Below are 20,421 nucleotides of genomic sequence, written 5' to 3' on the forward strand. Positions count from 1 at the left end.
CATATGCTTTAACTGCTTTCCAGCCAGGGTGGTTTGTATGCATTAACACAGATCCCTCTGCTACTCCATTTAGAATTGTACCCCCTATTTCATATGTTCCTCAAATGTTCCTCCTACTAAAAGGCATCACCTCACACTTCTCTGTATTGTACCCATCTATCCATCCACTCCACCGTCTTGTCTATATCTTTGAGTTATACGCAGTCCTCCTCACAAATTTACAATTTTTACGAGTTTCCGGTCATCTGCAAACTTTGAAAATGTCCCTGAACACTAAGATCTAGATCATTAATATACATCAGGAGAAGCAAGGGACCCAATACAGACCCCGGGGAATGCGACAACAAACTTTCTTTCAGTTTGAAAAATATCAGTTGATCGTGACTCTGTTTCCTATCACTCAGCCAATTTTGTTTCGATGGTGCTTCTGTTCCTTTTATTCCATAACCTATAACTGTCCTCATAGGCCTGATATGTGGCACTCTATCAAACACATTCCGGAAGTCCACAAACACTGGGGGCGGCATGGTGGCTCAGTGTTTAGCATTGCTGCCGCACAGTGCCAGGGACCCGGGTTCAATTGCACCCCTGGGCAACTGTCTGTGTGGAATTTGCACATTCTTCCTGTGTCTGCGTGGGTTTCCTCCAGTTGCTCCGGTTTCATCCCACAGTCCAAAGACATGCAAGTTAGGTGGATTGGCCATGCTAAATTGCCCATCATGTCTAGGAATGTGTAGGTGAGGTGGATTAACCATGGGAAGTGCAGGGCTGCAGAGTAGGGTGAGATTGTGGGTGGGACGCTCTTCAGAGACAGTTGGTGTGGAATTGTTGGGCTGAACGGCCTTTTTCCACACTGTAGGGATTCTATAATTCTACACTATATCCAAAACATTACCCTCATTGAGTTTGTTACATCTTCAAAAAACTCCAGCTACTTAAATACAACTTCCACTTTAATAATCGATGCTAACTCTTTCTAAATCAGCTCATGTTTTCCATATGATCTGAATTATTGCTTCCCCACTACTGGTCTGTAATTGCTGGCATTATCCTCACAAACGTCTTGAACAAGGCTGCAATGCTGTAATCTTCCAGGCTTTTGGCACCTCCCCCAAGTCTAAGGAAGACTGAACGATAATGGCCAATGACCCTACAATCTTCATTCTTGCTTCCTTCACACCACACCCGAGGAAAGAGCTGAGCTATGAAAGCTTGCATTTTCAAGTAGACCTGTTGATATAACCTGGTGATTTTTGACTAGTCCAACACTGGCATCTCAACAAATTCAAAATCCTTGGATGCATCTCATCCAGTCCCAGTATCCTGTCAACTGTGTACCAACAATCTATCCACCACTTTTTTGTCAACAATTTTCAACCCTTCCAGTGACCCTGTTTCCTCCTCAGTCACCATGACCTGGATAATATTTCCATCTTTGTTGAAGACAGACGCTAAGTATTCTGAACAGGTTTTTAAGAAGATTTGTGGAAGAGGTTGTAGATTTGCTCGCTGAGCAGGAGTGTTTGATTGCAGACGTTTCGTCACCCTGCTTGGTGAAATTGTCAATGTACCTCTGGGTGAAGTGTTGGTGTTCTGTCCCGCTTGTTATTTATATGCCTCGGGTTGCTGGGGCAGTTGGCATCACTTCCAGTTCTGTTTTTCAGTGGTTTATATATCGGGTCCAGTTCAATGTGTTTGTTGATGGAGTTCCGGTTGGAATGCCAGGCCTCCAGGAATTCCCTGGCATGTCTCTGTTTGGCTTGTGCTATTATGGACGTGTTGTCCCAGTTACATTCATGTCCTCCTTTGTCTGTGCTGTATTGAGACCAGTGAGAATTGGTCATGTCTTTGGTGGCTAGCTGGTGTTCATGTATCCTTACTGTCAGTTTTCTTCTAGTTTGGCCTATGTAATGTTTCTCACAGTCCTCTCGTGGTATTTTATACATTCCGTTAGTTTTATTGGTTGTGGATACGGGATCCTTTACCTTTGTCAGTAGTTGTCACAGGGTGGTTATTGGCTTTGGGCCATCCTGATACCCAGGAGTCTGAGTAGTCTTGTGGTCATCTCTATCTCTGATGTACGGTAGGGCAATTAGTGTGTCTGGCCATGTTGTGTCTTCTTGTTGTGGTCTGTTGTGGAGGTAATGGCGGATTGTGCGTTTTGGGCATCTGTTCCTTTTAAAACCTCCGTATAAGTGCTCCTGTTTTGTTTTGCACAATTCCGGGTTGCTGCAGTGTGTTGTGGCTAATTTGAGTAACGTCCTGATGCAGCTCTGTTTATGGGTGCTGGGGTGGCTGCTGGTATAATTAAGTATCTGGTCCGTATGTGTGGTCTTTCTGTATGTGCCAGTCTGGAATTCCCCATTGTTCTTATGTTCCACCATTATGTCTCGGAAGGGTAGTCGGTTATTGTTCTCTTTTTTTTGTGAATTTTATTCCGGTGAGGATGTTGTTTATGCGTCAGTGGGTTTCTTCTAGTCTTGTGCATTTGATAATCACGAAGGTGTCATCTACATAGCGAACCCAGAGCTTGGGTTATATTGCGGGGAGCACTGTCCTTTTCTAACCTTTGCATTACCGCTTCTGCAATCAGTCCTGATATTGGGGATCTCATTCGTGTTCCACTGATTTGTTTGAATATTCAGACGTTGAAGGTGAAGTGGTTTGTGAGGCACAGATCCAGCAGTCTCAGGGTGCTATCCTTGTTGATGCTGTTGGTGTCGTGGGGTGCCTACTTTCCTGATTTGTCCAGCTGTGTTGCAATTGTCTCTTTGGCCAGGTGCATGTAAATAGTGAATATTGTAGGAGTTCCCATTCACACTGAACTTGTACGCTATTACGATTCCAAGTCTCTCAAATCAATGAGATTAGAACAGTAAGTGCAAGCTGCTCCATTGATGCCATCACTGAGTGGCTTGGGTACTTGAGGATAAAAGAACCTAAAGTTTCTAAGCAGTAAGTGAAGATGTGGGAATAATCACAAATACTTTTTCAAATACAAACAACTGGCTGAATGGTCACTTCCGGTGGTGCAATTTACGATGATCTTATAATCAATTTCCACACTTATTCACTTTCAAATCAGCAGCTGACCTTAGCTGATATTTGGAAGTGAAAAAAGTATGTACTATTCACAGTGATATGAATTATACTCAACTCAACTAACAGCTACACTAGATATGGAACACACTTGTTCCTTATTTGTATTGTTGAATAACACACAAGATCTATGTTTATCAGTAACTAAGCATTTGACAACTTTTGTGACTGAGCTTGGCATCAGAATACTGGATGGACCACAAAAAATTACAAGTTAATTGTCCAGTGACAGCAGTTACCTTCAAATTTGACAAGTCTTGACAATATGAGAATTAATAAATAAATGTTGTAAGAGAAATTCTACTAACATTTGACAATGTGGGTTCTGTCGGTTAAGTAGAAAACCTGAAAAACTTTGATAAGAAAACAGGAATATGTTTTTAAATTGACCAAAATACCGAGTAAATCTTAAATTATTTTAGCTATGTCGGATTTTACACGTCAGTGAATACATAAATCAATCACAAAAGATTGTGCTGCTAAACAGAGTATGCTTATGAAAAGGTTGTGAGGACATGGTTTGCTAGAATAGTCAATTCCCAATAATTCTTAAAAATGAATTGCATACATTGCTTTTCCTGATATTCACTGGATGACAGAATACAATTCCCGGGGGGTTTGGGGGGGGTCGGTAGTGAGGGAAGAACACATCTCCAATCCAAGTTTACCTTCGTTCTCCCCAGCTGCCAATCTGTATTAGTGTTGTCATAGTAATAAAGTAATGCAGCACACTTCCCCTTCAAATCATCAGGTAAACAGAGGTTCCTCATCAAGACTTTATATCTAAGGAGAAAACCAAAACAAACAATCATTTTCTTCTATTCCATTCCTACTGGTTTAAATTTTCACTTGGATGTTAAAGACTGTTCCTTAAAACTTCCGTAGGAAACTCTTGACCATTCACTGTAACTATTGTAGTTGGATTTGAGACAAATGGGGTAGACGCAACATACATAGAACAGTACAGACAGGAACAGGCCCTTCCGGCTCATGATGTTGAGTCAGACATAGCGCTAAATTAAACTAATCCCTTCTACCTGTTCCTGGTTCATATCCATCCATTCTTTGCTTATTCTTGTACTTATCTAAAAGCCCCTTAACCACTCCTATCGTATCTGCCTCCACCACTACCCAGCACCACGTTCTGGGCACCTACCTTTTTGTGTTTAAAAAAACTTCCCCTCTCTTATCTTAAATGCATGGTCTCCAAAGAATAGTGGACAGTATTCTAGACTTCCCAGGAAAATTTTAAACACAGACAGAGGGTAGACATAGGTAAAGCTTTTGCCACTGTTAATAATGGTCATTGGCAAATGATGCATCTCCAGCACGAATCGATTTCAACAGAATTTAATGACAGATATGAAAGGACCAAATGAAGAACTCACTCAGAGATAGTAAGAATTGCCGATGCCGGAGTCAGAGATAACACATTGCGGAGCTAGAGGAACACAACAAGCCAGGCAGCATCAGAGGAGCAGGAAAGCTGATGTTTTGGGTCAGGACCCTTCATCAGCTTTCCTGCTCCTCTGATACTGCCTGGCCCGCTGTGTTCCTCCAGCTCCACACTGTGTTATAAACGATGAACTTATTCATTTTTGGTGAGAATACTGATCCAGGGAGGAGGTGATGGCCTAGTGGTATTAGCGCTGGACTGTTAATCTAGAGACCCAGATAATGCTCTGGGGACCTGGGTTCAAATCCTGCCATGGCAGATGGTGGAATTTGAATTCAATAAAATGTCTGGAATTAGGAATTTAATGATGACCCTGAATCCATTGTCAATTGTTGGGAAAAACCCATCTAGTGCACTGATGCCCTTTAGGGAAGGAAACTGCTGGCTTACATGTGACTCCAGACACACAGCAATGTGTTTGACTCTGAACTGCCCTCTAGGCAACTAGGGATGGGCAATAAATGCTGCCTAGCCAGCAAAGCCCACATCCTGTTAATGAATAAAGAAGATCAAGATCCTTAATTTTTTTTATATAAAGGACCAGAGGCCACTGGGATTAGAGTTGCTTCTGTTAGAATTATGTTGATTACTTTAAAATGGTGTCTATTGACTCAGTTGCTGTGAGGATATTTGTCACAGCTGTCAAAATTTGAGCAGAATTTTCACAGCAGGTCAGGAAACACGAATTAGCCAAAAGCCTCTTCATGAGATGGAAACATCATAAATAGATTTCTTTTGCCCCATCACAGACCATCAACCAGGCAGAAGAATCCTTAACGATCGATCAGTGATCAGAGGTATAGATAGAGTAGACAGCCAGAGACTTTTTCCTAGGGTGGAGGTAGCTATTATGAGGGGGCATAGTTTTAAAGTGAGTGGAGGTAGATATAGGGGAGATGTTAGAGGTAGTTCTTTACTCAGAGAGTGGTCGGAGCATGGAATGCATTGCCGGAGCGGGTAGTGGAGTCTGCCTCATTAGGGGCATTTAAACGGCTATTAGATAGGCATATGGATGATAGTATAAGGTAGGGCTGGAGATTAGATAGACTTTAGGATTAGGGTAAAAGCTCAGCACAATATCGTGGGCCGAAGGGCCTGTACTTGTGCTGTACTATTCTATGTTCAAGGAAAAGCTTTTAAAATTACAATAACATTGTATTAACACACCACACCAGAAGTATGTACTCTCTTGAATGCCCTCTGTACATGTTCATATTTTTTTCCAATATGTGCTCATTGCTTTATGATTAGACAGAACCACACAATTTTATGAATGAGAAATTATTTTTCATAAAGGAATTAATGGCAGCTAAGTTGACGAGTCTGTTCAAAACTCATACAGTGTGCTTTGGAAATCATGGGAATCAAAGGATATGGGGATAGGGAATGAAAGTAACGTTAGCGTTGAAGGTTAGCCATGCCCTAATGAATGGCAGGAGAGTTTCAAAGTACCTTCTGTTTTACTTTTTGTTCTTATCAACATTTATTGAAAAAAAAATCACCTTCTTCTGTGTAAAATTTAAAACTGGAATTGTATGAAATCATTGACTATGTAATCTGATTAAAATGACATCACAGAATCGCACAAGTGTTATGGTGCAGGAGGTCAATCAGCCCATCATTCCTGTACTAGCTCTTTAAATGAAGATTGTTATCCCTTGTTTTGCCTCATACCCATGAATATCATTTTTATCAGAATAATCATGATACACTCTGAATGCCTCAATTGAACTTCTCTGCACAACAGCTCCGAGGCAGTGTATTCCATACCCTAGAAATACTTAAGAGTGAAAAAGTATTTTCTCACCTCGTATTTGCTTCTTTTGCAAATCACTTTAAATCTGTGGTCTCCTTTTATAAATGAGAACAGTTTCTGCTTATCTACTCTTTCCAGCCCCCTCATGATTTAGAAAACGACTATCAGATCTCCTCTTACTCCGCTTCTCTCCAAGAAGAACAGTCTCAACCTCTTCAATGTTTCCTCACAACTGAAATTTCTCATCACTGGAAACATTCTCATAACCTACCCTGCCACCTTCAGTGATTTACACACATGTATATCTAGGTCCCCTTGCTCCTGCACACTTTATATTCCCTGTGTTATACTTATTTCAATGTTCTTCCTTCCAAAAAGCATCACTCCACATTTTTCTGCATTGAACCCTATTTGTCACTTGTCTACGTCCTTCTGAAATTCTACATGAACCTCCTTACAGTTTAGTTTTTTCAACAGTTTTTTCAAGTTTTGTGTCCTCTGCAAACTTTGAAATTGTCCTCTGCACACCAAGATCTAAATCATTAATATACATCAGGAGAAGCAAGACTCCCAATACCAACCCAATAATACCCATTTGCCACTGCTGTTTGCTATCACCCAGCTGATTTTGTATCCATGTTGCTACTGTCCCTTTTAATGCAAGACTTTCTTTGCAAATGTGTGGCATTGTATCAAATGCTTTCTGGGAGTCCACAAACACATCAACAACGTTTCTCTCATTGAATCTTTCTGTTACCTTTAAAAATCACAGTTAGTTAGTTACAATGGATTTCCCCTTAAGATATCCATGCTGCCTCTTCCTAATCAATTCACCTTTTCTCTAAGTGACGACTAATTCCATCCCAAATAACTGTTTCTAGAAGCTTCCCACTGAATATAAATATACTGGTCTTTAATTGTTGGGCTTATCCTTACAGTTTTCTTAAACTAGGCCATAATGTTTGAAATTTTCCATCAATTAATCATATGACCTTAAGGCATAGGAGCAGAAGTAGGCTATTCAGCCTATCAAGTCTTCTCTGCCATTCCATGAGATTCAGACTGATCTGATAATCCTCAACTCCACCTTCCCTTTTCCCCATAACCATTGATTCTCTTACTGATTAAAAAAATGAGTCTGTCTCAGCCTTGCATATACTTAACTTCTCAGACTGAACAATCCTCCATGTTAAATAACTCTTTAGAGTCACTACCTCGAACAGAAGACAGGCCCCTTTATTTCAGACTTAAATGGATGACTCCTTACAGTTAGCGTACGCCCTCTCATCGTAGACTCCACCATATTCAAAACAACCTTCTGCATCAACACTGTCAAGCCCTCTGAGAATCCTGAATGTTTCATTAAGGTTGCTTCCCCAAAGGTGCCAAGTGGATGATCCATCTCAATATCACCTTCAGCGAATTTAATTCTCTCAGTTTTTAAAAAAATTCATTCACGGGATGCGAGTGTCGCTGGCTATGCCAGTAATTATTACTCACTTCTAATTGTTGTGGAGGTGCTGGTAGCAAGCTGCTATCTTGAACTGCTGCAGTTCCTGTGACGTAGGGGCACTCAGTGCTGACAGGAAGGGAGCTCCAGGATTTGTTTTTGTTCCAGTGATGGGGAAGTGTCGGCAATGTAGTGCATCTGTGTGGTCTGGTGGTGATGGAAAATATATCTTTATCTTCTAGGTGGTAAGAAATGAAGCATATAGAAGGTGCTGTTGTAGTAGTCTTGGTGAGTTGTATTGCCTTTTGTAGATGGTTGGTATTGCTGCCATTACGTGTTGGTGATGGAAGGTAGTGAATGTTGAAGGTCTCACTTGTGGTGCCAAACAGGCTGCCTTGTGAGGCTGTACATTTGCTTGCCAAACTGGCTGGTTATCGTTCAGACATTTTGTCACCATGCTATATAACATCATCAGTGCTGCGTCCAATGAAGCGATGTTGTTCTAGTCCACTTAGTATTTCTATGATCCAGTCTTTTGAGGTGTTGTGTGTCATTTCCGTTTTTTTTGCAAGCGTTTGTATATGGGGTCTAATTCTACATGTTTACTGATTTGCATTATGGGTGGAGAACCAGACCTCTAGGAATTCCAGAGATAGTAGGAACTGCAGATGCTGGAGAATCTGAGATAACAAGGTGTAGAGCTGGATGAACACAGCAGGCCAGAATGTCAGCTTTCCTGCTCCTCTGATGCTGCTTGGCCTGCTGTGTTCATTTAGCTCTACACCTTGTTATCTCTAGGTATTCCATGCATCTCTACGGTTGGCTTGGGATTAGGATGGTCATGTCGTCCCAGTTAAATTGATGGCCTTCATTGCCCGAGTGTACTGAAATGAGGGAAATTTCATAGTGTCGTTTTGTTGCTAGCTGGTGTTCATGTATCCTGATGGCTAGTTTCCTTCCTGTCTGACCGATGTAATGTTTTTGGCAGTCCTTGCATTGTATTTTGTACACCACGCTGGCCCTGCATGTCATAGGAATGGGGTCTTTGGTCCTTGTAACTGTTTGTCATAGCGTGGCTGTGGTTTTGTGTGCTATCCCGATTCCTAGTAGTCATAGGGGTCTCGTTGGCAGTTCCAATATGTTTTTGACCTACGGTAGTGTGGCCAGTGTATTAGGTCGTATTGTGTCCTCTTGGTGTTGTCTATCTAGTAGGCATCTGCCGATGAAGTTGATGGGGTATCCATTTATAGAAATGACCTTGTATAGGTGCTCTTCCTCTTCCTTGTGAAGTGTGTTGCAGTGGGTTGTGGCTTGTTTCCAAACCACAGTATACAGGAAGGCAACCCACACTGACCAAATCCTCAATTTCCATAGCAATCACCCCAACGTCCACAAACAAAGCTGTGTTAAGACACTATTTAAACAAGCCACAACTCCTGAACTTCACAAAGAAGGAGGAAGAGCACCTATGCAAGGTCTTCGCTTTCATTGGATAGACCACCAACTTCATGTGCCGATGCCTACTAGATAGACAACACCAAGAGGACACAATACAAACTAATACACTGGCCACACTACCGTATGTCAAGAACATATCGGAAATGACAATGAGACTCCTACGACCATTAGGAATCAGGATAACATGCAAAACCACAGCCACAGTACGACAAACACTTACAAAGACTAACGTAGTGTGCGAAATACCATGCAAGGACTGCCAAAAGCATTACATCGGTCAGAGAGGAAGGAAACTAGCCATCAGGATACATGAACACCAGCTAGCAGCAAAGCAACATGACAAACTTTCCCTCATTTCAGTATTCTCAGACAACGGAGGCCATCAATTTAACTGGGGCGATGCGATCCCCTAGCCCAAGCCAACCATAGACACACACAGGAATTCTTAGAGGACAGGGTTCTCCAACCATAATGCAAATCACTAAATATGTGGAATTAGACCCCATCTACAAAAACTCTTGCAAAAAAAGAACTGGAAATGACACATAACACCTCAACAGACCAGATCGTATAAATATGAAGTGGAATACAACAACAGCTGTGATAACATTATCTAGTATGATGATGAAACAGCTGAATTATAAACAGCCAGCTCGGCGAGCAAATCAACAACCTCACGCACAACCCGAGCTACAAATTTTTGCAAGAACCTTAAAAGGCTACTTTGTCCTGGATAGTGTCAATCCTCTTGGGTGTTCATAGGTCATTGAATCCTTACAGTGTGGAAACAGGCCCTTCAGCCCAACAAGTCCACACTGACCCTCAGAGCACCCACCCAAACTCATCCCCCTATATAACTCACCTGATCTACAAATCCCTGAACACTACGGGCAATTTAGCATGACCAATCCACCTAGCCTGCACATCTTTGGACTGTGGGAGGAAACTGGAGCACCTGGAGGAAACCCACACGGGGAGAATGTGCAAACTCCACTCAGACAGTTGCCCGAGGGTGGAATTGAACCCAGGTCCCTGGTGCTGTGAGGCAGCAGTGCTAACCACTGAACCACCATGCTGCCCAATTATTAAAACTGCATGCATAGAGGCAAGTACAAAGTATTCTATCAATCTTTTGAATGATTCCTTGTAGATAGCAAATGGGCTTTAACAAATTAGGTGAGTGACTCACCACAGAATTCCCAGCCTATGACCTGCTCTGATAGTCACAGTATTTATATGCCTGATCCAGTTCAGTTTCTGGTCAGTGTTAATCCACCCCAGGAACTTGATAGTAGGGGATTCCCTGATATTCTTGACATTGAATGTCAAGAAGGGATAGTTAAATTGCTTGTTGAATATGGTCATTACATTCTTGCTGCCCAAGTATCAGGAAAGTTGTCCCCAACAGTCCAAGCTTGGATATGTCCAAATCATGCTGCATACTAGAACAGGTGCTTCACTGTCTGGGGAGTTGGAAATAGTGCTGAACATTTTGCAACCATCTGCAAACATTTCCACTTCTGAACTGATGATTGAGTGAACATTATTGATAAAACAGTGGATGATGATTGGGCAACCCTTCCTAACTATACATACACTCAATGCCTGCAAAGTTTCAAAAGAAAATCTCACCATCACAAGGCCAATTAAGGTTGGACAATGACAAAAACTGTCAAGAAAACAACACAATATAGCAATAGCAATGATCCAAGGACTAGGCCTCAGGCAGAATATACATGACATCATCATCAGAGGCTTAGGGGTGACCTTATTGAGGTTTATAAAATCACGAGTGGCATGGATAGGATGAATACCCAAAGTCTTTTCCCCAGGGTAGGGGAGTCCAAAACTAGGTGCCATAGGTTTAAAGGTGAGGGGGGAAAAGATATAAAAGGGATCTAAGGGGCAACTTTTTCATGTAGAGGATGGTATGAGTATGGAATGAACTGCCAGAGGAAGTGGTAGTAGCTGGTACAATTGCAATGTTTCAAAAGGCATCTGGATGGGTATATGAATAGGAAGGATTTACAGGGATGTGGGTCAAATCCTGGAAAACGTGACTAGATTAATTTAGGATATCTGGCTGCCCTGGACGAGTTGAACCGAATGGTCTGTTTCCTTGCTGTATGGCTCTATGACTATTAAACTTTATTGTATTAAACTTCATTATACAACAAACAAAAAGGATGATATGAATTACTTGCAGCACAATATCGACGGACTAGTGAAACAGGCAGGCAAGTGACGGATGGAATTTTATATAGAGAGAGGTGATGGATTTTGACAGAAAAGATATGGTGAGGCAATATGGACTTATGGCACAGCTACAAAGCTTTTCCATAAGAAAGTTACATTTGCAGGGCCTGTGGAATTCCTTTTCTCTCTTCCCTTACTCACTGCTTCCACGGCCTGGCCCCCTACTCCTTCCTTCTTGCTTGTTTCCTCATTCCCAAGACAGCAGCGCATATTAAAAGAATAATTACGAACTCAGGGCAGATTGGTGGCTCGCTGGTTAGCACTGCTGCCTCACAGCACCAGGGACCTGGGTTCAATTCCACCCTCGGGCGACTGTCTGCGTGGCGTTTGCACATTCTCCCCATGTTTGTGTGGGTTTCCTCCGGGTGCTCCGGTTTCCTCCCACAATCCAAAGATGTGCAGGCTAGGTGGATTGGCTATGCTAAATTGCTTGCAGTGTTCAGGGATGTGTAGATTAGGAGGATGGGTCTGGGTGGGATGCTCTGAGTGTCGGTGTGGACTTGTTGGGCCAAAGGGCCTGTTTCTACACTGTAGGGATTCTATGATTCAAACTCTGAAAGATTGAGCTTCAAAAATTGTGTATGAAAGTACAGACGTTGTACTGACTGTTTACAAAGCTCTGATTAGGTCAGGATATTACATGCAGTTCTGGTCATCACAAATCAGGAAAAGTATGAAGGTATTTGAGGGAGTGCAGAGGAGATCTGCCACACTTTCCATGGAGGAAGGATTTTTAGCTACAAGGTTAGTTGGCAGAAGCTGGGGGTGTTCTCCTTGGAGCAAAATGACAGATTGTGAAAGTTTTTATAGCATTATGCAAAATTGCATACATTTTTGCAACCTCAAAAAAACACTGTTCCCATTAACTGACTGAACAAGTCTAAGGGAGGCAAATTTAAAAATTTTGGGCAAAATCTACAATTGCAATGGGCAGAAGAGTATTTTTACACAGCCAGTGATAGTAATCTGGAAATAGTTGCTGACGAGAGAAATGACGTGAGATGATGAACGATTTCAAGAAAAATATTGTTTGGGCACTTGAGGGAAACAAATTGTCAGAGTTAGGGGATGCAGTGGGAGAAAAAGGAGGGGACTGTTAGACTGTTCCACAGAGAATCTGTTTTACTTGGTTAGGTGAATTGTCTCCTATGCCAAACTGACATTTTTTACTACTACTCAGATATAATAATATGGAGCAGTGTGAATTAAACATACTTCAACATTTTGCAAGGAGAAATTCCATGGTTTTCCAGTTATTCCAGAATTCCCAGCATGTCTGTGTGGAGCTTGCACATCCTCCCCATGTCTGTGTGGGTTTCCTCTGGGTGCTCCGGTTTCCGCCCACAATCCAAAGATGTGCAGGCTAGGTGGACTGGCCATGCTAAATTGCCTGTAGTGTTCAGGGATGTGTAGATTAGGTGGGTTATAGGGGGATGGGTCTGGGTGGGATGCTCTGAGGGTCGGTGTGGACTTGTTGGGCCGAAGGGCCTGTTTCCACACTGTAGGGATTCTATGATTCAACAGAAATTGTACTTGCAAGGTCTGTGGCAACAAGATTCGTCCTCAACAGAAGTCTGACAGTGATGTAGTTGTTCCCCCATCTGAGTCACAATGTCTGAGTTTGATTCTCAGGCCATGGAAGATGGTTTATAATGTGTTCAGACAGTTTGATTATCAGCCAGTAAATCCTTCCAAAACACCTGATGGCAGGCAGTAAAAATGGAAGTCTCCCTGGTCAGCCATCTTGCAGAAGGCAACAGTAAACTACTGCAGAACATGGCCCATCCTCCAGAAACAAGGGGAGGAGAAAAGACAGACAGATGGATACAAATCTCAAATTACATACAAACAATGTTCTTCCATTTTCTGAGATAACAAGGTGTAGAGCTGGATGAACACAGCAGGCCAAGCAGCATCAGAGGAGCAGGAAGGCTGACGTTTCGGGCCTAGACCCTTCTTCAGAAATGGGAGAGGGGAAGGGGGATCTGAAATAAATAGGGAGAGAGGGGGAGGCAGATAGAAGATGGATAGAGGAGCAGATAGGTGGAGAGGAGACAGACCGGTCAAAGAGGCGGGGATGGAGCCAGTAAAGGGGAGTGTAGGTGGGAACGTAGGGGGGAGATAGGTCAGTCCATGTAGGACGGACAGGTCAAGGGGGCGGGATGAGGTTAGTAGGTCGGAGATGGGGGTGGGGTTTGAGGTGGGAGGAGGGGATAAGTGGGAGGAAAGACAGGTTAGGGAGGTGGGGACGAGCTGGGCTGGTTTTGGGATGCGGTAAGCTTCTTCTTCCATTTTCTGTCTTTTCTTGTGCATGGTAGTAATCCAATGCAGATTGATTTGCGTGTTGTTATTGCAAGTCAATCATCATTATTAAGTATGAATATCATCAACTACATACTTTGCAACGTTCACCTCCCAAATTTTAGACATTATTTCCTGAAATAAGAGAATGATCTCCAAGGAAGCACTTATAATACAACTAATTCCTTGTTTAAATCACATTAAAGTGCATTTTCTTTTTTGCTTGGTTTGTAAATGAACTAAGTTCCCTCAATAGCATTGCCACCATTTTCGCTGCAGCATAGTTAATGAACATGTTCAGTATTTCTTTAGAAAACTAAATCATCATTCCACTCACCATCTCCCTCACATGACTCCCCTGTTGACCACTGAGTCATTTGAATTTCCTGCTGCTTACTGTCTCCTCATTCCACTCTTGGGATGCTCATGCTTGCTACTCCCCTTGTATAGCCTTCCTGCTCATTGCCCTCCTCATCTGACTGTCTCGTGACCCTTCTGCTTACCAGGCCCTAGACTGATCCTTCCCCTGAGCTTCCCCTTCGCTGGCCCTCTGTTGCGACCCTCCCCTGACCCTTCTGGTTGTGGCCTCATCAGCCTAACCCTACTGCTCCCCACCTGACCCTGGTCCAATCCTCCGGTTTATCTCCATACCTAGCCTGACCTTCCTGCTCAATGCTTCCTTCCTATTCACATTTTCTTTTCCTGCTTCCTCCCACTTGCTGTTTCTTTCCGCTAAGTGTACTCAATAAAAATCACTCGCCTATGCTAATTTCCATCTAGAAGGACAAAGGCAACACTATAAGTTCCCCTCCAAGCCACTCACTGTCCTGACCTGGCAATGTGTCATCGCTCCTTCACTGTTGCTGGGTCAAAATCCTGGAATTCCATCCTAAAGGGCATTGTGGGTCTACCTACAGCATGTGGACTGCAGTAGTTCAAGAAGGCAACTCTCCACCACCTTAAGGGCATCTCGCGGTGGGCAATAAATGCTGGCCAATCAGAGGCACACATGTCCCAGGAGTGAATTAGCTTTCCTATTAAAAAAGAATGCAACCACGTTGGGTTACACACCTGATTTGCAATTTTAAGGTAAAGTGTACAGAACTATGGGGAGGAGACTGGAGAACTGCATAAGTTGGAATGCTCCTACGGAAAGCCAATGCAGACACTCTTTTGCAGTAATAATTCTGCAATTTTGTGAAATCCTATTTACTGCCTTGAACCTAACTGGCTCAAAAATCCTCGAATTGTATTACTCTTAATAACTTTTCTATTTACCTTCTTACCACATCCCACCTGCCACTTCTCACTCCCAATCCATGCTCTCTTTCTTCACACTCACCAATTCCTTCTCACTCTGGTCACTTCCTTTTTTTATTGCCTTCTCCCAACCGCGGATTTCCCTTTCCCTCCATCTTGTGGGAAATACTGAGGGCTCAGGTGACAGGGAGCAAGTGGGTAGAATTAGGTTTGGGCGAGGGACAGCAGGTGGAAGGGAATGAGTGGGAAGATGCAAGTGAGAGGCAAGAGGAAGGGAGTGAGGTGACGAGCAAGAAGAAGGAGTAGGGGGCCAGGTCATGGAAGCAGTGAGTAAGGGAAGAGAGAAAAGGAAACAGAAACAAGACAGATAAAGAGACCAAGCAAGCAGTGAGAGAGATGACGAGTCGAAAAGAGTGGTTGTGGGGAGTGAAGAGTGGCAAGCAGGAGGGAGCTGGTGTGTCAGAAGAGGGAAGCAGTGGGCAAAGAGTGAGGGTCATTGAGATACTGAAGAGGCAGGCGAGAGAAAGGAAGTAAAGCTGTGGGGGTCGGAGGGGTAGATGGTAAGTAGAAGGAAACAAGGGGTTGGAGGTCAGCAAGCAGCAGGAATGATGGTTAAGAGAAGGAAGCAAGAGGGATGGGATCAGAAGGTCCACCACCCTGTCATAAGAACCCCAACTCTCACCCAAAATGATTCAGGGAGCACACCTCATGGCCCAGATACAGTACCAGCCATCATTTTTCCCAAGGGCAGGTTTTCCTGTAACACTGCAGCTGATGGGAACTGGATCTATGGCACCTGCTTATTTCCACTTCAAGATTTAGAACTTTTAAAACAAGCTTTTGCTTGAACGAGAGCCAATGTAGCTTAGCAAGCACAGGGATTTATAGTGGAGCTGGATTTGCTGAGAGTTAAAGCATTAACAGCAGAATTTGAGTGACTTAAGGTTACCCAGGGTAAAATATCATGTGAAAGTGCAGGTGTTGGACTGGGTTGGACAAAGTCAGAAATCACATGACACCAGGTTATATTCCAACAAGTTTATTTGAAAAAACAAGCTTTTGGAGCCTCAATCCTTCTTCAGGTGTCAGGTAAAATATGGAAGACTAAAGGGTTTGAAGAGCCCAGTTTACAGTAACAAAGGGTGTCAGCAGCAAATGAGCCGAGATGGGTGCAGCCAAGTGATGCTATGGAGGTGTAAATAGGCTGTCTTAATGATGGTACAAATGTGTGCTTGGAAACTCAACTCAGGATCGAATGTGACACCAAGACTGTGAACATACTGGCTTGATCTTCCTGGGAGAATAATGAAGTTTGGAGGGATGGATTGAAAACAATGGCTTCAGTCTTTTCAAACATTAAACTAACAATGTGTCTTCAGATGACACTGCTAGGGGCAGCACGTAGCTGAGAAACAGCAGGGGACCAGGATAGATCTTTGGAAAATACAAGCTGTAACAATGTGGGAATGTGGGAACAGGAAGAGAAGACATTGCAAATGATTCTCTGGTTATGATTGGATGGATAACTATGGAACCATGCGAGAGCAGTAACACATAGCTGGATGACAGTGGAGGCACTGGAGCTGGATTTTGTGGTCAACTGCATAAGAAAGCTGTATACAGGTTTCCCAATTTCAGTCTCCCAATTCTAGCTCTTCAGAAAGTCTTACATTCCTTCTTATCAATTATAGCTTCAGCTTTCAGGTCCCAAACCTCTGGAATTTCCTAACTAAATCTCTCCACTTTTATAGTTTTTGCCCTTCTTTCTGTACAGTCCTTTAAAATCTGCCTTTTTGACCAAATCTTTAGTAACTTGTCCCAATATCTGAATGTACATAGAGTCATCGATTCATACAGTCATACAGCACGTAAACAGACCCTTTGGTCCAACTCATCTATGCTGACCAGCATCCTAATCTGACCTATTTGCCAGCATTTGGCCCATATCCCTCCAAACCTTTCCTATTCATATAAACATCCAGATACCTTTTAAATGTTGTAATTGTACTGGCCTGTCTGAAGTAATTTCTATGAAGTGCCTTGCATGTTTTCTGTGTTAAAAGATGCTACATGAATGCAAGCTGTTATATCATGGAATGGGATTGGATCAGTTTAGTTCACTGGTAAACAAGTTACTTTGCTCAAGCTCATCTGAGCCAACTCTATATTGAATAAATCTCCAAAACATAAGAGTTGCAACAGTATTGTGTACTCATGATCAACGAAGAGCACCTTGCATAGAAGTTCTGGAAATGCCTCCTGATTGGGAATCCAGCTCGTCGTATTTTCACAGTTTCCAACATTCCTGAATATCTCAGCTGGTTTAGCACAACTGCTTGGTCAAACTGATCTGGCATCTGAATGCAGAGAAAATTGGAATAAATGATATTAAATATATAATAAATATAAAGCAGCACAAATTAATGCAGTCATACTACAGCAATGGGAAATAATAATTGCTCATCATTCTCTCGTAATTTGAAGTGTGTCAGCTAGGAAAGCATTTTTTTAAACTTCATGAAGGCAACTACACATACATGAATTTCAGTAACGCTTTTGACAAGGTTCCACATGGAAGGCTGGTCCAAAAGATATGAGCCCCTTGTATCTAAGGCAAGTTATCAAACTGGATCAAAAATTGTCACGTAAATAAGAGGCAAAGGATGATGGTGGAGGGTTGTTTTTGTGATTGAAAGCCTGTGAACAGAAGTCTTTGTTATCTACATTAATGACTTTGATGTGAGCATTCAAGGTATAATCAGTAAATGTGCAGGTGACACAAAAAATTGGTAGTGTTGTTAATAGTGAGTAGAATGATCAATATCAAACTGTAGCCTGAGACCAGCTAGTAAATTGGGCAGAGCAATGGCAAATGGAACTTAATCCTAATGTGAGAGATGACAAAATTTGGGAGGTGCTATAAGGGAAGGATTTACATAACGAATGGTAGGTCCCTAGTGATACTGAGGAACAAAGGAACTTGGTGTTCAAGTTCAGAGATCCATTCAGAGATCCCTGATGGGTATCAGCACAGGTAGACACGGTGGTGAGGAAAGCATACGGATGCTAGCCTTCATCAGCCGGGGCATAGAATATAGGAGCAAAGAAGTCTTGTTTTATAAGTTGTAACATTGGTTAGGCCACAGATGAAATACTGTGCGCATGTCTGGTCACCACACTATCAGAAGGACATGATTGCACTGGAGGGTGAGGAGGAGATTCACCTGGATGTTTCCTGAGATGGAAGGTCTCAGTTACGAGGTGAGACTGGTTTGTTTTCCCTGCAGCAGAGGAGGCTGAGGGGGAATCTGATTGACGTATACAAAATTGAGGGGCATAGACAGGATAGATCGTGAGAATCTTTTTCCCATGGCAGATGTGTCTAAGAGCAGAGGGTGTGAGTTTATGGCAAGGAATAAGTCATTTAGCATGGGTCCAAGGGATTTTTTTTCCACCTAGAGGGTGGGACGGGCTGCCTGAGAGTGAGGTGGAGACAGATCCTCTTGCAACATTTAAGAAGCATCTGGATGCACTTAAAATGTCAGGGCAGAGTAGCATATGGACTAAGTGCAAGTAAATGGGTTTAATGTAGCTTAGTATTTGATTGTGGGCCTAGACATAGTGGACTGAAGAGCCTGTTTCTATGTATGTGACTCTACGATTTATTAATGGATGTCTGAACTTATTTCGGTCATTTAGCAGCTATAGACCATTCTTAATTTTTGATTAATTTGTAATTAGCACAATATGAAAATCTGAACTCAAATACAAATTGAAGTATAAAGTCTTCTAAAATTCTGCACCCAAGACAGATTGTTTCACCATGTATACATGTGAATTCCCCTGCCAAAACACCTTATCCTGGGATAGCAAGATAGTTTGGATGTAGCTTTCCACAATTACCATCAAATGTACATTGTAACAAGTCATCAGAAGCCAGGTTTTCAGTACGATGAACTGATCATTATATATCTTTCTTTTCTCCCCATATAATCATCACCAAAATAGACTGTTTCCCTTCCTGACATTCAAAATTCCATGCACTGGACTGAAAGAAATGTCAAAATATTAATAACAATGATAATTCAATTCAAATGACCCAGATATCTGTAACTTGACAGTAAAAATTTATCTTCAAGCTAGTTAAACAATGGTAAGTGTAATGCAAGGTCTTAAGTTAGATTTAACTGCCATTAGAAGGAAAGAGCTAAAATAACATGCACTTCTTTTTAAAAAGTGCCATTGACAGAATTTGCCATAAAAACAATGTGGAAGACTCTTGATATTATGAAACAAGCTTAAAACTTTACAGTGTTACAGACCTAACAAAATAGTTCACCAACGTTATTCCTGAACTACCCTGACCTCCTCCAGAGTTGCAGATATATTACAAGTGTAATAATTGTTGTATAAACATTAAAAATGCAGTAATTTTGGGCAGAACAACCAAGCTTGTAAGGCACTTTGTTTACCATAAAGGTGCACTGAACTTTAGTATTAAATACTGAAAATTCAACATCGACAAATTGAACTTAGAAGCAGGTTACTGTTTAAACAGCAGACATCAAGATCTTACAGACTTAGGACAGATCTCTGAAAAGGCACACCTGAATTAAAATGCCATTTATAAAACAGTGTGTTTGGAAAAGGTCATTATGTTCAAATATTACTATTAATTCCATGTGAAAACACACAAAAGAAGTCCTGTTTTTACAAACTAGCCTATATTATAAAGCTCTTCTACATAGCTCCAAAACTTGGACTACATATAGATGCCACCTCAAGACCCTTGAGAAGTACCATCAACATTATCTGAGACAGATTCTCCACATCAGCTGGGCAACAGGCACACTAACAGTGTCCTTGAGGCAGCTAACAGCTCCAGCTCTGAGGCCATGATCATCCAAAACCAACTCCACTGGGCTGGCCACGTGCTTAGGATGCCCGAGTTCTGAAGACTCTTGATATTACTACCAAAGCAAATCATCATCCAGCTCGAGGGGGGAACAAGAGGGGGACAAAGGAAGCTTTACAAAGACTCTCTGAAGGCTTCCTTCAAGAAATGCAAAATAGATGTCAATGCATAGCAGATCCTCATTCAAAAGAAACCAATTTAGAGGAGACTCCTGTATGACAGACAATTCTTTGATAACACCTGGCAGCAAAAGGAAGTACAGAAAAGAAATGCCAACAATCATAAGGCCAAAGACAAATTCCACCTCCCAGAAACACCTGCCAATGCTTGGTTGGAGATAGCAGGAACTGCAGATGCTGGAGAATCTGAGATAACAAGGTGTAGAGCTGGATGAACATAGCAGGCCAAGCAGCATCAGAGGAGCAGGAAGGCTGACGTTTCAGGCCTAGATCCTTCTTCAGAAAATGAAG

At 42.3% G+C, this 20,421-nt stretch overlaps 1 protein-coding gene across 1 annotated transcript in view; it reads right to left on the reverse strand.

Annotated features, from left to right (window-relative positions):
- Positions 1 to 20,421, reverse strand: part of LOC109929826 (unconventional myosin-X-like) — a 420,890-nt gene that overhangs the window by 185,680 nt on the left and 214,789 nt on the right. The window contains exons 19-20 of the mRNA XM_048608752.1: positions 17,269 to 17,393; positions 3,768 to 3,882 (exon numbers count right to left, since the gene is read on the reverse strand). Coding sequence (XP_048464709.1) covers positions 3,768 to 3,882; positions 17,269 to 17,393 — 240 coding nt within the window. The remainder of the gene's footprint in view (positions 1 to 3,767; positions 3,883 to 17,268; positions 17,394 to 20,421) is intronic.

This window comes from Rhincodon typus, chromosome 2 (assembly GCF_021869965.1).
Source record: "Rhincodon typus isolate 14 chromosome 2, sRhiTyp1.1, whole genome shotgun sequence".
Lineage (NCBI taxonomy): Eukaryota > Metazoa > Chordata > Chondrichthyes > Orectolobiformes > Rhincodontidae > Rhincodon > Rhincodon typus.